At 43.6% G+C, this 19,184-nt stretch overlaps 1 protein-coding gene across 2 annotated transcripts; it reads right to left on the bottom strand.

The window, feature by feature from the left end:
- Window positions 1-719: 719 nt before the first annotated feature.
- On the bottom strand, window positions 720-17,545 carry LOC310699388 (tumor necrosis factor receptor superfamily member 6-like). 2 transcript variants are annotated; one of them, XM_083487166.1, is made up of 11 exons: window positions 17,420-17,544; window positions 11,878-11,962; window positions 10,026-10,157; window positions 8,982-9,090; window positions 8,207-8,277; window positions 6,259-6,387; window positions 5,186-5,208; window positions 3,931-3,981; window positions 3,477-3,626; window positions 2,329-2,398; window positions 720-1,779 (listed from the first exon to the last, which is right to left on the bottom strand). In XM_083487166.1, exons 1-11 carry the CDS (start codon window positions 17,471-17,473, stop codon window positions 1,481-1,483), a joined length of 1,173 nt encoding a protein of 390 aa, XP_083343292.1. In that variant the 5' UTR covers window positions 17,474-17,544; the 3' UTR covers window positions 720-1,480. The 2 variants fall into 2 exon arrangements, with proteins under 2 accessions (XP_083343292.1, XP_083343293.1); XM_083487167.1 differs by lacking the exon at window positions 3,931-3,981 and having other exon boundaries at window positions 17,420-17,545.
- Window positions 17,546-19,184: the final 1,639 nt, after the last annotated feature.

Genomic DNA, 19,184 nt, shown 5'->3' with positions numbered 1-19,184 from the left:
CGATAGCCCTCTCCTCCATCATGTTCTCCTCTTTTAAAGCCGCCCCCACCCCCGGAAAGTGATCTCCTTCTAAAAAATTGACAGCAACTGAGTCGTTTAAGGGGGAAGGACAATTATAGGGGTTCTTTTTAAAATAATACTTCGTCCAATGTCTTTCATTTCATTTGTCACTCAGCCTTCTAGCCACAGTAAATGCTGCTCAATGCTTTTGAGGTGCCGGTATTCCCATAATATAAATTTAACTGGATCCTCTCCATGGTGAGATTAAACATTCTAAATATGTTCAACCCGCCTGCCCCCCCCCAGCTGATTTTCTAGCATCCCATCTTCAGAAATAAGGATGAAGCACTGTTAAGGCTCTTTGGACATTTAAGTGCTATGTAAATTGGAGCCTCCTGCCAACCCAGCAGTTCGAAAGCACGTCAAAGTGCAAGTAGAGAAATAGGTACCGCTCCGGCGGGAAGGTAAACGGCGTTTCTGTGCGCTGCTCTGGTTCGCCAGAAGTGGCTTAGTCAAGCTGGCCACATGACCTGGAAGCTGTAGGCCAGCTCCCTCCGCTAATAAAGTGAGATGAGCGTCGCAGCCCCAGAGTCGGTCAGGACTGGACCTAATGGTCAGGGGTCCCTTTACCTTTTACTAAATTGGAACCATTATATTTCATTCCCTTTCATCTCACTTTTTTACTTGTAAATTTCCCCACATATGACATAAGCAATGAATTTTAACAGTAGAAAGTGTTTTATTGACAAGTGTTTAAATATAAAAGATTTGCAAAAGGTATATTTTTTAAATATAAAAAATAAAATCTCACAATTCTAAGATTTCATTATAGGTGTAAAGTCCCCCGTCCCCCCACTCTTCACTGGAGTAACACCTCTACATGATTTTATAACCCTGCAGTTCTGGCTTCAAGCAGATTATGTCCAGTTTCAGCCTGCTGAACGTTAATAAAAACGCTTTGCAATTTATGTAAAACCTTTGGTATTACACTGAAGTTTGGTCACAATAGGAAGCACATTTTACAAAGAACATTATTTTTCTGATAATGTAACAGTGTTTAAGATACAATATACTTCAGTCCTTTCTGTTACAGTAACAATTTCATCAGCTATTTGGAAATGGTGTAAAATTGCATCATTTTGAACTGTGTACATTCATTTTCTACCTTCTTTGAACCTGAATGACAAACTGTTTGCAGCTGCTCAGATTTGTTTGCAAAAATGTTCAAGTACAGCAATTCACAGGAGTTCAAGTTACAATCTCACATTTTGATGTTACAAAATACATAGATGTAGATATGCATCATGCACTGTTGTCCTCCGGACAAATGGTACTAGTCTCCATACTTACCATATTAGCAGTGCGTTCTGCTTATACATCCTCAGCAAAGTTACATGCACTAAAATAAGGTCAGCAGACCCATACAGTTTGTAGTTTGCAGATTCTGCTCTTGTTCAGTTTTATTTAAAAAACCAAAATATTAGTCTTTAGTCTCCAGTGTTATTATACCTTTGCTTTTTAATTCATTTGTTAGATTGTCATAACTATGTGTAAGCTTCATAGCCCACATGCCATTTAATAATTTAAGCAAAGCATCTTTAATGCCATATCTGTTTTGTAAAGTTTTTAGCATCTGATAACGTTGTTCACCGGTTTGTAAAGGGTGATCATGCTCTATTTCAGCAATGTCATTGTCTTCTAAGCCACTCTTTCTCATAAGATTCTTCCAGTCATACAGTAGTACCTGCTTCCTTGAGTCGAAATAGATTTCATTCAGCACTACAATACAAGATAATGTTTAGTTTAGAAGGTGTACTTTTAGTACACTTGCATGCTACTGAACTGCAGTTCAAAAAAACTTTATAGATTTTTCTTTCAATGTGATGCTATCTCTTTTCTTCTGCAGCATCTAGTTTAAAAGACTTAAATACCAACTGTATAGTGCTCAACATACTGCTATTTCAGTTAATGTAAGACTTCTACTTGTATAACAGAATTTGTCTCTGCAAAATGTGGGTCAATGGCCACTGGCCTCTTGTTCTACATGCTCGCCTGCCATAGCTTTCTCATATTGGAACTTCTTGAATTTGGTGTACTAAAACATTTTAATTGGAACAATCGAAGTTGAAAAGAATCTACTTATTCACATACATAATTTTTTAAGTATTTCCTAAAGTTTAAGAACATAGCCAATAAAAAATTGGGACAGACATGAATACTAGATTACCATCATTTTACATCAGGTTAAAATCAGGAAGAATACTTTCTCAATACTTCTGCTGGTTTACAGATCGTGGGGTGGGGAAAACAACACTTGGAAAGACTTACCTTTAACAGAATCAGAATTTTCAGCCGACGCCACCACAACTACTACAGGTTGTTGCCTTGACCCCTGCAACTGGGGGGGGGGGGGAATAACCGCCATAAATCTCAGTAGTAATTCAGAGATAAAGAATTCATATGATTTGCTTTAGGGTAGTTGGCATGTTATATTTATAAACAGTTCTACAAAAATTCATTAGCAGCCGCAATTTAGCTTTGTGGAATAGCTTTTTGAAGAAAACCACACATCACTGACAAACTTTAAGCAACCTTTCCTATTGCATGCTACAAAAGTGATGACTGTCACAGAATTTATTGAAGCATTTCTTCAAAGTATTATAATTAAGCAAAGGGCCATATTTTAAAATACAATGTTCAAGGGGTTCATTTTACAACAATACAGGCAGCGACCATTTTAGGTATGCCCAATATGTGTGTGATTGTGCACATGGACATTCTGCTGAATCCAGAAGTGACCCAAAAATGTCATCAAAAGGGGAATAATGGGATGCTTGCAGGCTTTTTCAATGGTTTCAAATATACGTAGTTTCACTTATACGTGTGAACATAACACCCACATAAATTGTACTCAAAAAGGCAACTCTGTCTTGCTATTTCTTATCTTTTAGTGCTTAAACTTTTCCTAACATTCTTTAACTCTCTATTCAACGGTATTTGTGAGCCAATGAATCATCACAAATATCCAACCAGGATATAAATATTAAATTTGTACAGAGAATGATTCTCATTGAACAACACTAATTAACTTAAAGTACCCCATCTTGGTCCATCCCAAGATGGAGTACTGTAGTACTCACATGGAAAGTAAGGTGACTCTAGACTCTAGAGATACATTTCAGATACTTCTATCAATATTTGCTTTTTTTGTTTCCATCTACCTTAAGTATATTCTTTGCTTGAGCTCCCAACTGCTGTTTTTGGATTGCTGGTACCTAAGAAATGGCCAGCAACCTAATCAGTTTCTTGCACACTACCATAAAGCAGAGGTGGGGAAACCTTTGGCCCTTCACATGTTGTTGAGCTCCCAACTCTGACAAGATTTAGCTAGCAAGGCCAGTGGTCAGAGATGCTCCCACCCCATAGTCATCAGGTATAGAGAAAATTCCAGTTGAACAGCTTCTACACTTTCTTACATTGGGCTGCAGGCTTGCAGCGGTGGATTCAGTGCTTCCCAGGAGAGGTTCTTCATTTGTGTTGCCCGCTGCCAGGTCGCTTCTGTCAGTATTCCCAGGCAACTTTTTTTCTGATACAGGACCTGACTTTTCCATCTGATTTATAAGTAGCTGGAAATAAAAGGAAAAAACCCTTTTGGTACTAGATGGTTGTCAGCTTTAGGAATGCTTGTTTGTGTCAAAAGCACAATCCTGGACATGTTTACTCAGCAGTACACACTCAGCTGGGGACATTTCTTTCCATGCACCTGTTTACAGCAGGGGTAGGGACCTCCAGCTGTCCTCAGCCCTAGCCACGATGGCTAATGGTAAGGGGTGATTGGAGTTGTAGTAGAGCAACACCAGGAAGCCACAGGTTAGCCACCCCTGGGGTATAGGATCACAGCCTAAGCATAAGAACATCAGAATGTTTTACCGATTCAGATGAAGCTCCATTTGGTCCAGGATTCTTTTTCTTACAGCGTTCCTGGAAGCAGAGACCCAGTTTAAATGCAAGATCCGGTGTGCTTTGTTTTTGTTTTTAAAAAACCCTTCCCTATAAAGGGTTGCATGCACTCAGTGTAACAAACTGGATCGCTGATGCATGCGTGGGCAATATTGGCATGCCAGCATGGCATATTGCTGAGTCACAAATCCATAGACTGCTAAAGTACACATAGGCATCAATGATCCACTTTATATGCAACCAATAGTTATCTCTCATTATTATTTCCTGCTTGGCAGGGGGTTGGACTCGATGGCCCTTGTGGTCTCTTCCAACTCTATGATTCTATGATTCTATTATTATTTGGTAACATAGGTTTTATTCATTTTCATATTTAATTTTTCTAACATGGTTATACCGAGATATATCTGTTTATGTTCTACCACATGACATGCAACAAATACATAAATGTAAAACAATAAACATTTCTGAATATACTAACAAAGTTGTGTCAAAATTATTATGTATATTAACAAGTATTGCTTAGATTGATGAGTATAAGTAGAAGGTATTTTGTTTCCATAACAATTAGAATTTATATAAAGGTGGTGGTTGGGGAATTAAAATGTGTACTTCACGCACGCCAGACTGTGCTGTAAACTATGGCACTGTTCTACCATATGCCTCATTTTTTGTGCAGCCAATAAAGTCACACCAAACTGCATAAAAACTGACATGTTTCTTTTGACCTCTTGCTAATTTAAATTTTTCTGTCAGTTCTTCCAATAATGCTGCTTGCTAAATTGCATTATACCATTGGCCCACAGTTAATAAACTGAGCCACTATCACTTGTGTACTAGATATCTGCACTATATCATGACAAGTTTTCATGACTGCAACATCACACAGCACTGAGCACATGGAACCCAGTATAGCAAAGGATTTCAAAAAGTAGTTCCTTTATTTCCATGATTAGCGAACAACTCTTTCTTGAATGAGACTTCATATCCCCCTTGCCAGGTGTTTAAAAATATGCCATCAAGCTGCAAATTTAACAGGGTTATAACTCATCAATGAGATTATGAGATGCAAGAGACTAACGGAAAGGAACTGACCACAATGTCCTGCTTGACACATCCCACAATGACAACTTCCAGCCCTGTCCAACCAAAATATGGGGAAGGCAGGAAGCTAAGTATACCAGACATGTTTCTATAATAAGGAGTGACATTTATGGACACTTACCCACCAAGGTTGGGCAGATGTTTCTTGACAGGAATGGTGAGAGAGAGAGAAATAAATGTTTATATATCAGTGTATTGGGTCATATTACAGCAACTTTGAAAGTATTTCAAGACATAACTAAGATTGTTGGAATCAAAATGGAGATGACATGACTGTCATGTTCTCTTCATTCTTAGTTTTATGATTAACACAGTGGAATGAACAGGAGAACCCCCAGAGCAGCATACGGGTGAGGGCGGGGACACTGTTCCATTGGGCAAGCAGAAGCACTTACACCAACAGGATGACCTCCTTAACACTACATTGCACTCTCTGACGTCAGCCGCTGATTTTGATGGTGTTTAACTTTCAAATAGGGACGCAGGTGGCGCTGTGGTTTAAACCACCGTGCCGCTTGGACTTGTGGTGGTTCATATCCCTGCGATGGGCTGAGCTCCTGTTGTTCGGTCCCTGTTCCTCCAACCTAGCAGTTCGAAAGCACACAGTGCAAGCAGATAAATAGGTCCTGCTCCGGCGGGAAGGTAAATGGCGTTTCCATGCACTGCTCTGGGTTGGCCAGAAGCGGTTTAGACATGCTGGCCACATGACCCGGAAAAACTGTCTGCGGAGCGGACAAACGTCGGCTCCCTCGGCCTGTAAAGTGAGTTGAGGGCCACAACCCTAGTGTCATTCGCGACTGGACTTAACTGTCAGGGGTCCCTTTACCTTTACCTAACTTTCAAATAAAATGTTGTTAGTACTGAAGACTTATTTTAATTTCCAGTTTATGGTTAAATTATAGTTTGCAGGTGGAAAATTCTTTTCCTTCAATTACCCACAGAAGTTTTGTATATTTGTCCTAAGGTGGCTACCCCACCCCAGTTCTGTGTTACCTATGATAAGGCTGTTTGTCCATCTAGCCCAGTATTAACTATTTAACAAAAGCAGAGGTCTTGTACATGACCTACTATCTGACCCTGGAGAGATCAGGGATTGGTTCTGGGACCTTCTGCAAGCTACACATGTCCTCGGCCACTGAGTGCTGGTCCTTCCCACTGGCTTTCCCAAATCCTAGCTGTTTTCTAGGAAATTACCTTCATCGCTTTGACAGAAACCATTTCTTGTAGACTTCCAGCGAAATAATGCAATAGCACCAAAGGCAATGATAGCAACAGCAACAACAAATGCAATGGCTATATAAATTGAAGTGGCATTCTTGGTTTCTGAAAGGAAAGGAAAAAATAAGCACATTAGAAACAGGTCCCAATCACCAGAACCTTTCACTTGGGCTGAAATATTGGTGAAAGATACACCCAGCTTGCTTTGGGTAACATAATTAACTCATGCTTTACAAAAACTTACCGGGTGCCTCTGATAGTAAACGTAGGAAGGGGGCCACGAAGGAAGACACAGGCCACTATCTCCCAAGAACGCAGCAATGTGGGGTGAAAAATGTTCAGTTTCATAAGCTCATTAATAACAATGATTGGGTGCCACTTTAAAAAAATATTAGGCAAGCAGAAGCTTGGCAGTTCCGAAGTATTGCTCTCCAAAAACAAATCATATGTGCAAAATCAGAATACTTGTTAGGGCACCTGAAAATGTGCTGATTTCCTAATTATTGATTTTCTGGAAAACCTACACTACTGCAAGTTTGTTTCCTATCCTGAGTTTTTGCTTCAGGCCAGAGCAAGATAGAACAGGAGTGCATCCACAGGTCTGCTCAGAGGCAAAACAGGTTATTGCAAAAACCTCTTATTGTAAAACCAGTGGTAATAATAATAATAATAATTTATACCCCACCCTCCCTGACCAAGACCGAGCTCAGGGCGGCTAACACCAAATATATAATACATTAAAAACACAAAATCAAACGATTGGTTAAAATACAGTTCAAAATCACATTTAAAATCAGAATAAAATTAAGTGGGAACCCACGAATCACAGCCGTAGGGATGAGGAATATTAAATGTTCACCATGCCCAGCCACCCGTGCTGGTCCCATATGGGCCAATAGAAAGAGCCAAGGAGGCCACTTACATACAGGGTCCAATAGAAAAAAGGGGGTCAGACTGGGCCCAGACCAAAGGCCTGGCGGAACAACTCCATCTTGCAGGAAATATGTCAAGTCCCGCAGGGCCCTAGTCTCTTGCGACAGAGCGTTCCACCAGGCTGGGGCCAGGGCTGAAAAGGCTCTGGCCCTGGTCAAGGCCAGTCTAACCTCCTTGAGTAGCCCAACAACTCCAATCAGCTCCAGCCAGCATGACTGAGGTGATGGGAGCTGTATTGCAGAAAAATCTGGAAAGCCACAGATCCTCTACCCCCACGCCATAGGCAACCCCCAAATCGCAGGGACTTGGTCAAATGTAACAATAAATTATGATTTCACATTATGTCCAAATGAGGTCTATGTCTTGTAGCCTCAATCCTGCTGTTAAGTGCACACAGATGTCACCAATTTCAAGTTGTGTTAATTGTACAGAAAGGTAACCAGTTGCAGATTCAGGCTGTCATGTAGTTATTTGCACCCTGGTATATTACACTGTTTCTGCTAATGTGAGTATTTTATTGGAAAAAGAAGAGGTGGATCCCTGAAGTCTTGAGAGAATAGAGGATTTGATTCCTGAACCATCTACCATAGGAGATAGCAGGCAAAGCTGCCAAAAGTGTAACAGAGTTTTCCAGTTCCACTCTAAACAGGCTTTAAAATGGTAACATCTTTTTACCATACTTAAATATTTTTAGGTGCTTTATATATAAAAAGTGGAACCTGCTGTAGTGTTGACTATTCCTGTTCACTATTCCAGTCAGCTATGCTATCTTCAAGAGTACTCAATTCCACTAGGGCAGGCATAGGTAAACTCGGCCCTCCAGATATTTTTGGGACTACAACTCCCATGACCCCTAGCTAACAGGACCAGTGGTCAGGGATGATGGGAACTGTAGTCCCAAAACATCTGGAGGGCAGAGTTTGCTTGAGGCAGCCCACTACAAAAAGCAAGAGAGGCGGGCATTCTGGAAAACATAGTGTTCATACTGTACCTGTACGAGAGCCACACTTCATATCTGTAGTGGCACTGCAGTTTTCCACAGGAATCTGCCCTTCAGGACACCTAGATGTTAGGTTTAAAAAGAAGATGACAGACTTTCTAATCAGCTAGGGCATCTGTGCCTTCTAAAGACGTACAGCTTAAACTTGTCTCTTCAGACAGATGGGCAAACTTCACAGAAAATGAATTTGCTATTAAAAGCTATGAGAAGCTCTCACATTATGGATGACCAGTAACAAATACTTTATTTTTAAAAATTAATTTTCATATATTTTAAAATTAGCATTCTTATTTTAAATATAAAATTGTTAAAATTCAAAAGGACCATAAGCACCTAAAGCATTCAGCTATTCTTTCATATTCCATCAACTCTGCTGGATCCCCCCCCCCCTAACTATCACCTAGTAGAAGCTATTCCATCAAGACTACTTGTATTGTTTCCAACTCACCTGGTCATTATGAAAACTGTAACTCAAGATCCTGCATTTAAGTTTGCTTTTTCCTCCACCCAATGCAGCCCTCAACTTGCCCAGCACAAAGGGGCTTTGCACTTTTCAGCCAATCATTATATTAACCAACCAGTATGCCTCATTTCTTAGGAAATACAAGTACCAAAAAGAGACCTGATTTAAAAACAAATTATTTAAAATTTGCCTTTTTCTTGGGTGTTTTTTATTATAAGAGATCACTTATTTAAAGTCAATCTGCGCCAACAGTACCCAAGCCTCTCTCTAAAGACAGCCACACTAACCCATTAATGTACGTACTTTGTATTGCACTTAACACATTCCTCACAACTTGGGGGGCAGTAATACCCGGCTTTACACCGACATTCAGTGTTACTCTTCACAGTGCAGCTCTTCACCATTTCAAAACCTAAAAAAAAGGACAGAAATAAATCTGCAATGCTTCCTAAAATTGTCAGTGGTCATCCTCTCTTTTCATAAAAGCATTAAAGTGTAGGAAGGGCCACATGTTCAAAACATTTAGAGAACCAATAGATTAACCTTGCCAACAAAGGTCCGTCTAGTTAAAACTATGGTTTTCCCAGTAGTGATGTATGGAAGTGAGAGCTGGACCATAAAAAAGGCTGATCGCCGAAGAATTGATACTTTTGAATTATGGTGCTGGAGGAGACTCTTGAGAGTCCCATGGACTGCAAGAAGATCAAACTTCTCCATTCTTAAGGAAATCAGCCCTGAGTGCTCACTGGAAGGACAGATCCTGAAGCTGAGGCTCCAATACTTTGGCCACCTCATGAGAATAAAAGACTCCCTGGAAAAGACCCTGATGTTGGGAAAGATGGAGGGCACAAGGAGAAGGAGACGACAGAGGACGAGATTGTTGGACAGTGTTTTCGAAGCTACCAACATGAGTTTGACCAAGCTGCGGGAGGCAGTGGAAGACAGGAGTGCCTGGCATGCTCTGGTCCATGGGGTCATGAAGAGTCGGACACAACTAAACAACAACAAAGGATACAAAGCAACTCAAAGATCCCTAAGTGAACACTGCCTTGGAAAGAACTAGCATTCAAGGTCATGAAGTGGGTGGGGAATCAGGGACAGGGAACCTCTTGCCTCCAGATGTTACTTAACTCCATCAGCCCCAGCCAGCATGGCCAATAGCCAGAGATGATGAGAGATGTACCGGTAGTTCAGCACCATTCTGGAGGGCCATAGTTTAATTAGATTGTGATGGGTCCCCTCAGCAGACTATTAAAGCAAAACAAAATACAACTGATTGGGAGAAGACAGCTGACCTTCTAAAACCCTAGCGTCAGAAAGTAACCAGTTCACAAAACCATACTGTACCAGATTTGCAATCATCACAAGGCAAGCATTTCTGAAATCCATTTGCATGAGCAGTGTAGTCTATTCCTTCCTGGCAGGGTGCACAAATTCCAGAAGTATGTGGCGTAATGCAGCTTTCAGCAACATAGGTACCTATTATATGGGGACATCAAAAAAATTCAAGGTTAAAAGCATGTTAATTAAGGTATTTGCAGAATGCATACCTCTGACTTTATCTGCAATGTGAACCTTTTTGCTTAAATTAAGGTTACAAAGGTGTCAATCTATAAAGAATGTACGCAGCCCAATCTTATGTGTGTTTACACAGGTCAGCGTGTACAAGTTGGCTGCACATTTACTGGAAAGTGAATTCCACAGAACTGCATGGGACTAATCCCCTGAGCTATTGCCTGGAGTGAGAGAGATTGGGGCAGAAGTGTCAGTCTGCTGCAGAAGAGCTCTGATGGTGGAGCCATACCTGCCAGAGGCCCCTACTATGCCCCCTTAAAAAACACAGGAATAGATTGAACACTTGTAGCAGCAGGTCCCTAAATGGGGTGCTCCACTGGTGGGGCATAGGCGCCTTTTTCCAATATTTAAACCAGAAACTTATTTTAAATGCAGAACATTTCAAAAGGGTGTTACATTTAGGCTTTAATAATTGAAGATAGCTCCTTATCATTCTTTCAAATCCAACACAAGCATATTTTTGGACAAGTGTACCATAGTGGGTAGATTAGATAACTGAGACTGGGAAGGCTCATGCCTGAATCTCAATCCCACCCCTAGCAACCTTGGGGTAGCCATCATCTCTCAGCCTAACCCTACCTCAAGTGATATGTGTGAGCAGAAAAAGGGAGAGAGGAGGAGAGTCTCCGTTTTGGAGGAAGGCTTTGGACAAATGAAATTGAGTAAAGGCTGAATTCAACTACCCCGTCACGCTAGCAGAAGCCAATGTACAGACTCCTGCTCGCACAATGGGGCTATCGATACCCCTCCTCCCCCAAATCTACTTCGGAGGGTTGGGAGATCCCTCAGAACAGCATGCCTGGGGAGGAGAGGGCAGACTGTTCTACAAGCCTAAGTATTTCTGCTTGCCCAACAGTACAATCTCCTTAGCACTGGGTTGGAAGAGATCCAGAGGGTCATCTAATCCAACCCCTTGCCATGCATGAATCTTTTGTCCAACCTGGGGCTCAAGCTCACTAACCCTGAGATTAAGAGTCTTGTGCTCTACTGACTTGAGCTATGGTACCAGAAAGCTTACACTGGTTTAAATGGTTCCTAACCTTTCTGAAATTTATTCACTTTTGCAACAGGAAATCATTTTCTTGACAAGCTCCCAAGTCAGAGGCATTTTACAGAGAAAGTGTATTATTTTTTCCATAAAGGATGCAAATTCCCAAAGGCAGGAGCAGGGGAGAAAAGAAGAGGAGGAAGATATACTATAAATAACTGTTGCCACCTCCCCCACAATCTATTTCACCTTTAAAGTGAATCTGCACTACTGCTAGCAAACCAGCATACATGTTTCAATAAACACATAAATGTGTGCTTTTGCCCTAATATTTGCCTATTTGACAGAATAGCTGAGATAGTCTTTGATGAAATATATAGGAAAGAGTACCATATAAATGCTAAACCTGATGAACAAATCCTTTTCAATAAGCTTTGGAGTAGGCATAGGCAAACTCGGCCCTCCAGATGTTTTGGGACTACAATTCCCATCATCCTTGATCACTGGTTCTGTTAGCTTGGGATGATGGGAGCTGTAGTCCCAAAACATCTGGAGGGCCGAGTTTGCCTATGCCTCTGCAACAAAGAGAGATTCAGTTATTTTGCTAAATATATAAGCCACTGCATGACCACTTACCTGCAGGGCATAGTTTGCAACAATGTCGCCCAGAATCAAGATATTTTCCATGATCACATTGAGGTATCAACCGTGGAGATTCAACCTAAAGAGATTCAGAGAGACAGGCTTCATAGGAATGGACTTCCCAGGTGCATCATCCCATCTTAATATGAGATTTATTGGCTATTTAAAAACTCATTTCCAGTACTTCAGCATATTCACAGGGAGAACATTTCTTTGCTAAGCTTTGAAGTAGAGCTCAATTCAAAATATTGCTTTTTAAACACTCAAATCAAACTTTTATTCTCCTCATAGCAACCAGAAAAAGAGGTGTGAAACAATCTTTCCCACATAATAAATGCACCAAGCAAAACTCCTTTTGACATTTTGGGTAAAAGAGTTTCCTGCAGTAAGAAATACCCTCTGACATGAGGAAAGCCAAGCAGTAAAGCTTTAAGGCAAGGATGGGGAGGCTGTGGCCTTCCGGTCAGCATGGCCAATGGGATGATGGGAGTTGTAGTCCAGCAGCAACAGCTGCGTTCCCCATCCTAAATATGAGAAATACATTATTTTAAAGGGTTTACCCTTGTCCTGCATGCAAATTGTGGGCTTCCTGCTTTTAGAACTGAAGAAGGAATTGGACAGTAGCATGGACAGAGGGAAAGTTCACGATATGCTGAAAAGTTAATGCCAACTCACTCATTTCCATGAGAAGAAAGGTGGCCTAACTCCAGCTCCTTATTGCAATTTATACAATCCGGATCAGTGTGCTACAACTGGAGCGGAAGTGCAAGTCAGGAAGTTCTGTTGAATGGAAAATGCAAGCAAGCCAAGAAACACACTACCGTATTTTTCGTCCCATAGGACGCTCCGTCCCATAGGACGCACCTAGTTTTTTGGGGGGGAAATAAAGGAAAAATTTTTTTCCTTTATTTTCCCCCCAAAAGCAGGTCGGGGAAACCGAACCAGGTCGAGGAACAGCGGGATGGCGGCGCTGTGCCTCCCTGCTGTCCCCGAGCAGCCCCGGGCGGCAGGCTGCTATCAGCAGCGTGGGAAGCCCTGCAGGGAACTCCTGCAGGGCTCCCCACGCTGCGGATATATGCCCGGCGCGAGGGGCGCTCTGCTTCAGGGTGCCCCGCGCGCCAGGCGGCAGGCTGCTATCCGCAGCGTGGGGAGCCATGCGGGGAACTCCTGCAGGGCTCTGCACGCTGCAGATGTCTGTCCGGTGGGCGGGGCGCTCTGCTTCAGGGCACCCCGCCTGCCGGGCGGCAGGCTGCTATCCGCAGCGTGGGGAGCCCTGCGGGGAACTCCTGCAGGGCTCCCCACGCTGCGGATGTCTGCAGGGCTGCCTAGGCTGCGGATGTCTTCCTGAAGCCTGGAGAGCGAGAGGGGTTGGTGCGCACCGACCCCTCTCGCTCTCCAAGCTTCAGCGAAAGCCTGCATTCGCCCCATAGGATGCACCCAGATTTCCCCTTCATTTTTGGAGGGGAAAAAGTGCGTCCTATAGGGCGAAAAATACGGTAAGTTGTTTTGACATGAAGAACTGGACACTCGTCTTACATTCAAGCACACCTCTGAGGACTGGAATGTTATATTATAAAATAAAATCTGGGGTGTTAAAAATGGGGCAGTTCTGGAGCAGCACTTTCACCAAAAATCTTGCCTGTATTAGCAAGGACAACATTTTCAATTTCTAAGCAGCTTCACCAATGCCAGTGGGATTTTCACAATGTGGTTGTTCAATCTATTAGTCAACAGAAGTTTTCTGAGTGATCCATGAACTTCTCAAACCCTAATAATAATAATAATAAATTTTATTTATACCCCGCCCTTCCCAGCCAAGGCCGGGCTCAGGGCGGCTAACAAGCAATAATAAGAACAAGTTGAATGAATACAACTTAAAAAACAAGATTAAAACATTAAAATGCAGCCTCATCACAGGAGGAGAAAGGAAAAACAGGCTGGCTTCAGGCTATTGGAAACAGGGAGAATTCAAAGTGCAATTTCACAACTTGGAACTCTACTTTTAAGCTGCACATATAAATATAGTGGTCAGCTCTGACATTGAAAGATGATTAGTGGTAAAAAGGTGTGGTTCTCAAACTGATCAGAGACAAGATAAAAATGTGAACAAGCCTACATGTTCAACAATTAATTCTGAGTCTAAATGCATGACAAAGAAAGCGATCAGAACCACCCTTGTTAGCGCAAAACATAAACTTCTGCAATGGGAAACGGTGAACCTGTTGTGCAGTAGGAATAGGCCCTACCACTAGGGGTGGTAGAGATAAGGCCAAACTCAACTTTGGGATGGACTACATAGCTCAGTGGTAGATCACTTGCCTTGTACAAAAATGGCCTCACAACCAATTCCAAATGGTGGCTGGTATCCCTTGGGACTAGTAGGACACCAGGCAAGGAACCCAACAGTAGGTGGAGTCAGAGCCAATGAAAGGAGCTACCGCAGCCAATGACAGGCAGAATTGACAGATTCTAGTTTTGTCCCCCAGCCTCCTCCCTGCTGAACTGTACAAGGGTGAGGAGGCTGAGGAGGAGGAAGTTAACAGCCAGTGTCACGTCCTAGACTGGCTGTAAATAAAAAGGTAGGCAGGCAGGGGCCAGCTGAGAGCGGTGTCCTGTTGAAAGGGATCAGATGAGGATTCTGCAAGAGACCCCAGAGAGTCACTGCCAGTTAAGTGTAAATCACCCTGGACTAAGTGGACTAATGGTCTGAAATTGCACGTGGCAGCTTCCACTATTCCTATCCCGCTGATTTAAACAGAATGAATTTCCAAGTTGTGCCTTGAACACTAGGCTGTAAACTAAAAGCAGGGAGATAGCTGGAGAGATTTCAATAACAAAAGACTAGAAAGTTGCTCCTAGATATACTAAATGTGATGCCCATGTTTCAAAAACCCTTCATTATGAGTTAGATGCCCCATCTAGGCTCTTGCAGCAGAAGAGACTCTTTTCTTCCTTGCACTCAGTTTGAGAACCAGGGTGAAAAAGCAATACACAGAGTGAATTAAAGCACAATGATCTCAAGGTGATTTAGTAGTGAAAGAAAGCAAAAACTAATTAGGATGTGCACATTAGTTTTTTCTCTGTGACATCTACTGACTACTAAAATAATGCACTTTGTGAAAATACTGTTATGTGGCTTGTTACCTAGATGCAAAGTCTGTTATTTTCCCCTTGGGTTGGCAGAGGCTGATGGAGAAATTACATTTCAGACATTCAGTATTTATTTTAAATGCTAACATTGCTAATGTTACTGAGACATTTAACAATCAAGAACATTCCACCTTACATTCCAACTGAAAAAAATCCCATTTACTTGAAAATTGTCTGTGTTTAGAATCACAGAGACTTTGTTGGAAATTACTTCAATCTAAATCTGTAAGATACATTTCCAAGCTGCAGTGGTAATATCAGCTGCACTTATACTGCCACAGTCCAAGGAAAATTTACAAGAAAAATTAAATTCTTCAGTGAATTTACAGTGCAATATTAATCATGCCTATTTAGAAGCAAACCCCATCATGTTCAAATGGGGGAACTGTGTATGTATGGGATTGCAGCCTTTGGAATATAGCACCTTGCCTATGGTACCTATGTGTGCTCTCATTTAGGAACCTTACAAGGCCAGATCTGCTAAGCAGCACTTGTTGAACTTAATAACTTAATTTTACAGTGTACTGGTCCTGACTGCTAGAGAGGAGATGCATAAAAATTCACTGCAAAATAAATAATTAAATATTACGTCAGGGAGAAGTCTGTGCTAGTTTTCCTAAGGGAAAACAATCAAAATTACAACCACCCCTGTCCACCTGCAGTTTGAAATTAGCACATGAATATCCAATGGCCTGGTCACTTTTCTTTATGCTTTTGTTTAAACCTGTCCATCAAAACAAGCTATACAGTAGCTGCAAATTGCAAAGCAATAGCAGCAAATCAGCCAGCAACAAAGACATGCTAAATATGCTGTAAACAAGGTACAAAAACTAATAAAATCCACAACCATTCATAAACATATGTGTTTACATAGAGAGAGCAAAACAAAAAAACAAAAAAGTAACATAAAATATCATGTGCATACAACAGTCACATTTGTTATGGTTTGAATGTTTGGTATCCTGATACATAATTTTAAAATTAAATAATTGAGATTACAAAGTAGAAAACTAAAAGTTATATTTCTTGCTTCCAGTGTATTCTGTGGAGTAGGTAGTACCATAAGCAGGTATTTTAAAATTTATTTTAAAGACCTATACCCCTATCTTTTAAAGAAGGTAAACTCTAAGATGGCTTGTATTTCTTTACCAATCTAGCTTCTCCAAACATAGGTCTCTGCCCCGTTGTTTTCCCATTTCAATCTTCCTAAAAGCATTTCTGTCTCAAGCAATCATCCTGTCATAGATATAAACTATTTAAACTGATTCCCCCCACCTTTCAGGCCACAAAGGTGGAAAAGGTGTCGGCGTATCAGGAGCTGGGCTAGTAAAATTATTTCGGGCCGATCATCTTTATGAAACTATTTGCAGTAGAACGTAGTAATAGACGTAATAGGAACATAGGAATATACGTAATGAAAATCAGACATAGGAGAGGAAAGGTGGGTGGGGGGAGGAAAAAGGCCGCCAAGTGTGTCTGAATGTGTCTAAGAACGCTAAGAGCAAAGTCCTCTCGAATCCCGGAAGCCCTCTGTCTGACGTCACAGGGTATTAACACGCCGTTACCCTCTTAACGAAGGCCGTCACCATTAATGGTTATTACAGCAGCAAGAATTGACTTCAGGCGGAGAAGCTTTGGCTTGCGGATTTGAAGGCGGGTTCCAAGAGGTCTCCTTGGGGAGCGCCCACGCCCATCCCACTTTCGTTTCCGCGGACTTCCCACTGTTTCTGGGAAGTGCAAAGCCTCGGCTGACAAACGGCGGAGACGATCTCCCTCTCGAAGCGCCTCCAACTTCCAAGAACCCCCCCCCCCCAAAAAAGCCAACCGCCGCCCTTGTGAACTTTCCGCTCTTCGGAAGAAGGCGACCCTCAACGTCGCTTGTCCGATTGCCTGCGCGGGCAGGAGCCATTTTGAGCAGCGGGGGGAAAGCCGAAGCGAGCCAAAACTTGGGAGCCGGCCGGCTTCCTTATCAGCCGCGGCGCGCGGTCCGCGGCGGCAGCAGCTCACGAGGAAGGCGCTTCCCCGTGAAAACCCAGACCCGGGTGCCGCGGGAAGGGGGACCCCGCTCCCCACAAGTCCCAGCCAGCGGGGCCGGGGGGAGCTGCTGCTGGGAGCCCCCACAACCCCCGAAGGAGGACTCGCTCCAGAGGTCCTGGCGCTTCCCAACCCGGGGCCGCTTCGCCACGCGGGGCAACTTTCCCGCGGGGAGTGAAAGGCGGCGCACTAAAAACAATGGCTCGCGGGGAAGGCAGGAGCGCGCCGCTCGGCTCTTGAGGAGCACTTTTGCTGCCGCTGCCCTGCGCCCAACTCGCGAGGAGAGCGGCGCTGCCTTCTGCTCTCCGCCGCCGCCCCGGGGTTCCCGCTCTCGCTGCCCGTCCTCACTCACCCCCTGAAGCGCCAAGGCCGCCAACAGCATCGCCACTCTCAACGCCACCGCCATAGCTCCAAATGGGACGAAAAAGCACTGCGCCTCTGAGCTGCGGAAGCCCCCCCCCCCCGTCACTTGGGGAGGAGCAACTTCGGTCCTGCCCCTTGAGAGCTACTATTGGCCGGTTTCTTCTCTCTCCAACCCCCCCCCCCCGCCCGCGCGGAATAAAGTTATGGGGAAGTTGCAAGAAAGAGAATCGGTGCCGGTTTCGGGGTCGTCGTCCCCGGAGAGGGAATGTGTAGCCTTAGCCCTATCTGGTAAAAAAGAAATAAATAAAAGGAATCGGGGATCATTTATCCGTGAGAAATGGCGTGAGATTTCTGGCCGCAGCCCTCATACCCGAGTTCTCAATGGCCCGCGCTCTTTTTCTTTATCCTGTCCTTTTCATTTAATAAGATTAGCAGACCGCTTGGTTGTGAGAAGCTCTATGAGCAGCTTACGGAAATAACAGAATAAAGCACTGCAATTTGGGATTCATAAACAGTTGAAACAGGAGATGGGAGAAGGCGATACGTGCGCAACAGGCTCTTCTTTACACACATCCCACCCAGGAGATGGAGAGCAAGAGGCAAACCTGGCAGGCTAGCTATGGGGCGGGGCGGGGGAGCATGAACAAGGGGCCTGTCCATTCCTTTGCCAGTGTTGATGCCTGTAATGTGTAGGGTAGCTGCAGGGACGGAGAGGTGGGAGCAGCCTGCGAAGTGATGGTGCCCCTCCTCTTCCAGGGGAATATTTTACCCAGGGCTTCCTCAAACCTAACAGCACCCAGGTTGGGCAGGTGGAGAGAGGGAGGAAGCAGAGCTCGTGATACTGTCAGGGTGTGTGTCCTGATTGAATCAGGCAACAGGATTGACTCAGCCTCCAAAGGAGTTCTATAGCCCAGGCACGTTGGAAGTCAGACACCCTCTTTTCCGTACCAATGGAGGGAGGTGGCCAGACGAAATGCGAGAACAACATTAAAGTGCTCTGGCAGTACTCAGAGGGCCATTTGTGCGAACTGCTCTCCAGTTCCTGCCTTTCACTCCATGCACAAATATCAACACGCAACGGTCCCCCACCTAACCCCCAGACTATTTCAAGAGAGGGGTGGGGCAAGTGGTCCAGACTTTGTCTATTCTGGTTCAACTCATTTGGTTGTAAATTTCTAAGCTAAATGAGCAGTGGTGGCACTGGGGGGGGGGGGAATCAGGCATGGGGGAGAGTGGAGGACAGAAGGGGCAGAGTATATTTCTGGGTTGGTGAGTTGCGTCCCAATTGTTAAGATCTCTGAAAGGAAAATACGAGTTTTGTTTGCTGGCTAAGAGCCCCCAGAGTAGCTTACGTACAAACAAAACAAGCCAGTCCCTACCCACAGGCTTACAATCTAAAAAAACCTGACTGTTTTGATTTTTACACCATACCTATATTTGACCTTTGTATTCTAGGTTGCAAATTGCCTCATGGTCTTGTGATGAGCAGTATATTAACTTAATGAGTAAGATTAAGAATAGCAGCATGACAGGGCTTTCCCATCTCTCCTCCCCCTGCACATGCCCCTGCCCCAAACTGGTGTGTGTGTGTGTGTGTGTGTTGAGAGAACCCCCAGAACAGTGCACAGGGAGAGGGGAGGTGGTTCCATCAGATGAGCACCAATGGAACAATTGTCTGAGAACCAGTGGCGTAGCGTGGGGGTGCAGGGGGGGGGCCGGCCGCAACATCTGGGGGTTAGGGTTAGGGGGCGCAA

The sequence above is a fragment of the Podarcis liolepis genome (assembly GCF_965112155.1).
Source record: "Podarcis liolepis genome assembly, chromosome: 1".
NCBI lineage: Eukaryota > Metazoa > Chordata > Lepidosauria > Squamata > Lacertidae > Podarcis > Podarcis liolepis.
Note: the sequence above shows the minus strand (reverse complement) of the source record. Positions and strands in the feature narration are given on the sequence as shown.

Bases quoted from the DNA above. Each gene is read 5' to 3' on its own strand.
- LOC310699388 (XM_083487166.1), bottom strand. From the start codon at position 17,473: ATGGCGGTGGCGTTGAGAGTGGCGATGCTGTTGGCGGCCTTGGCGCTT. The intron at 9,091-10,025 runs GTACAGTATGGT...CCTTTTTTTTAG, and splicing joins TTGTGATGATTGCAAATCTG to GTTTTGAAATGGTGAAGAGC. The intron at 3,627-3,930 runs GTAAAACATTCT...TTTTATTTCCAG, and splicing joins ATGGAGCTTCATCTGAATCG to CTACTTATAAATCAGATGGA.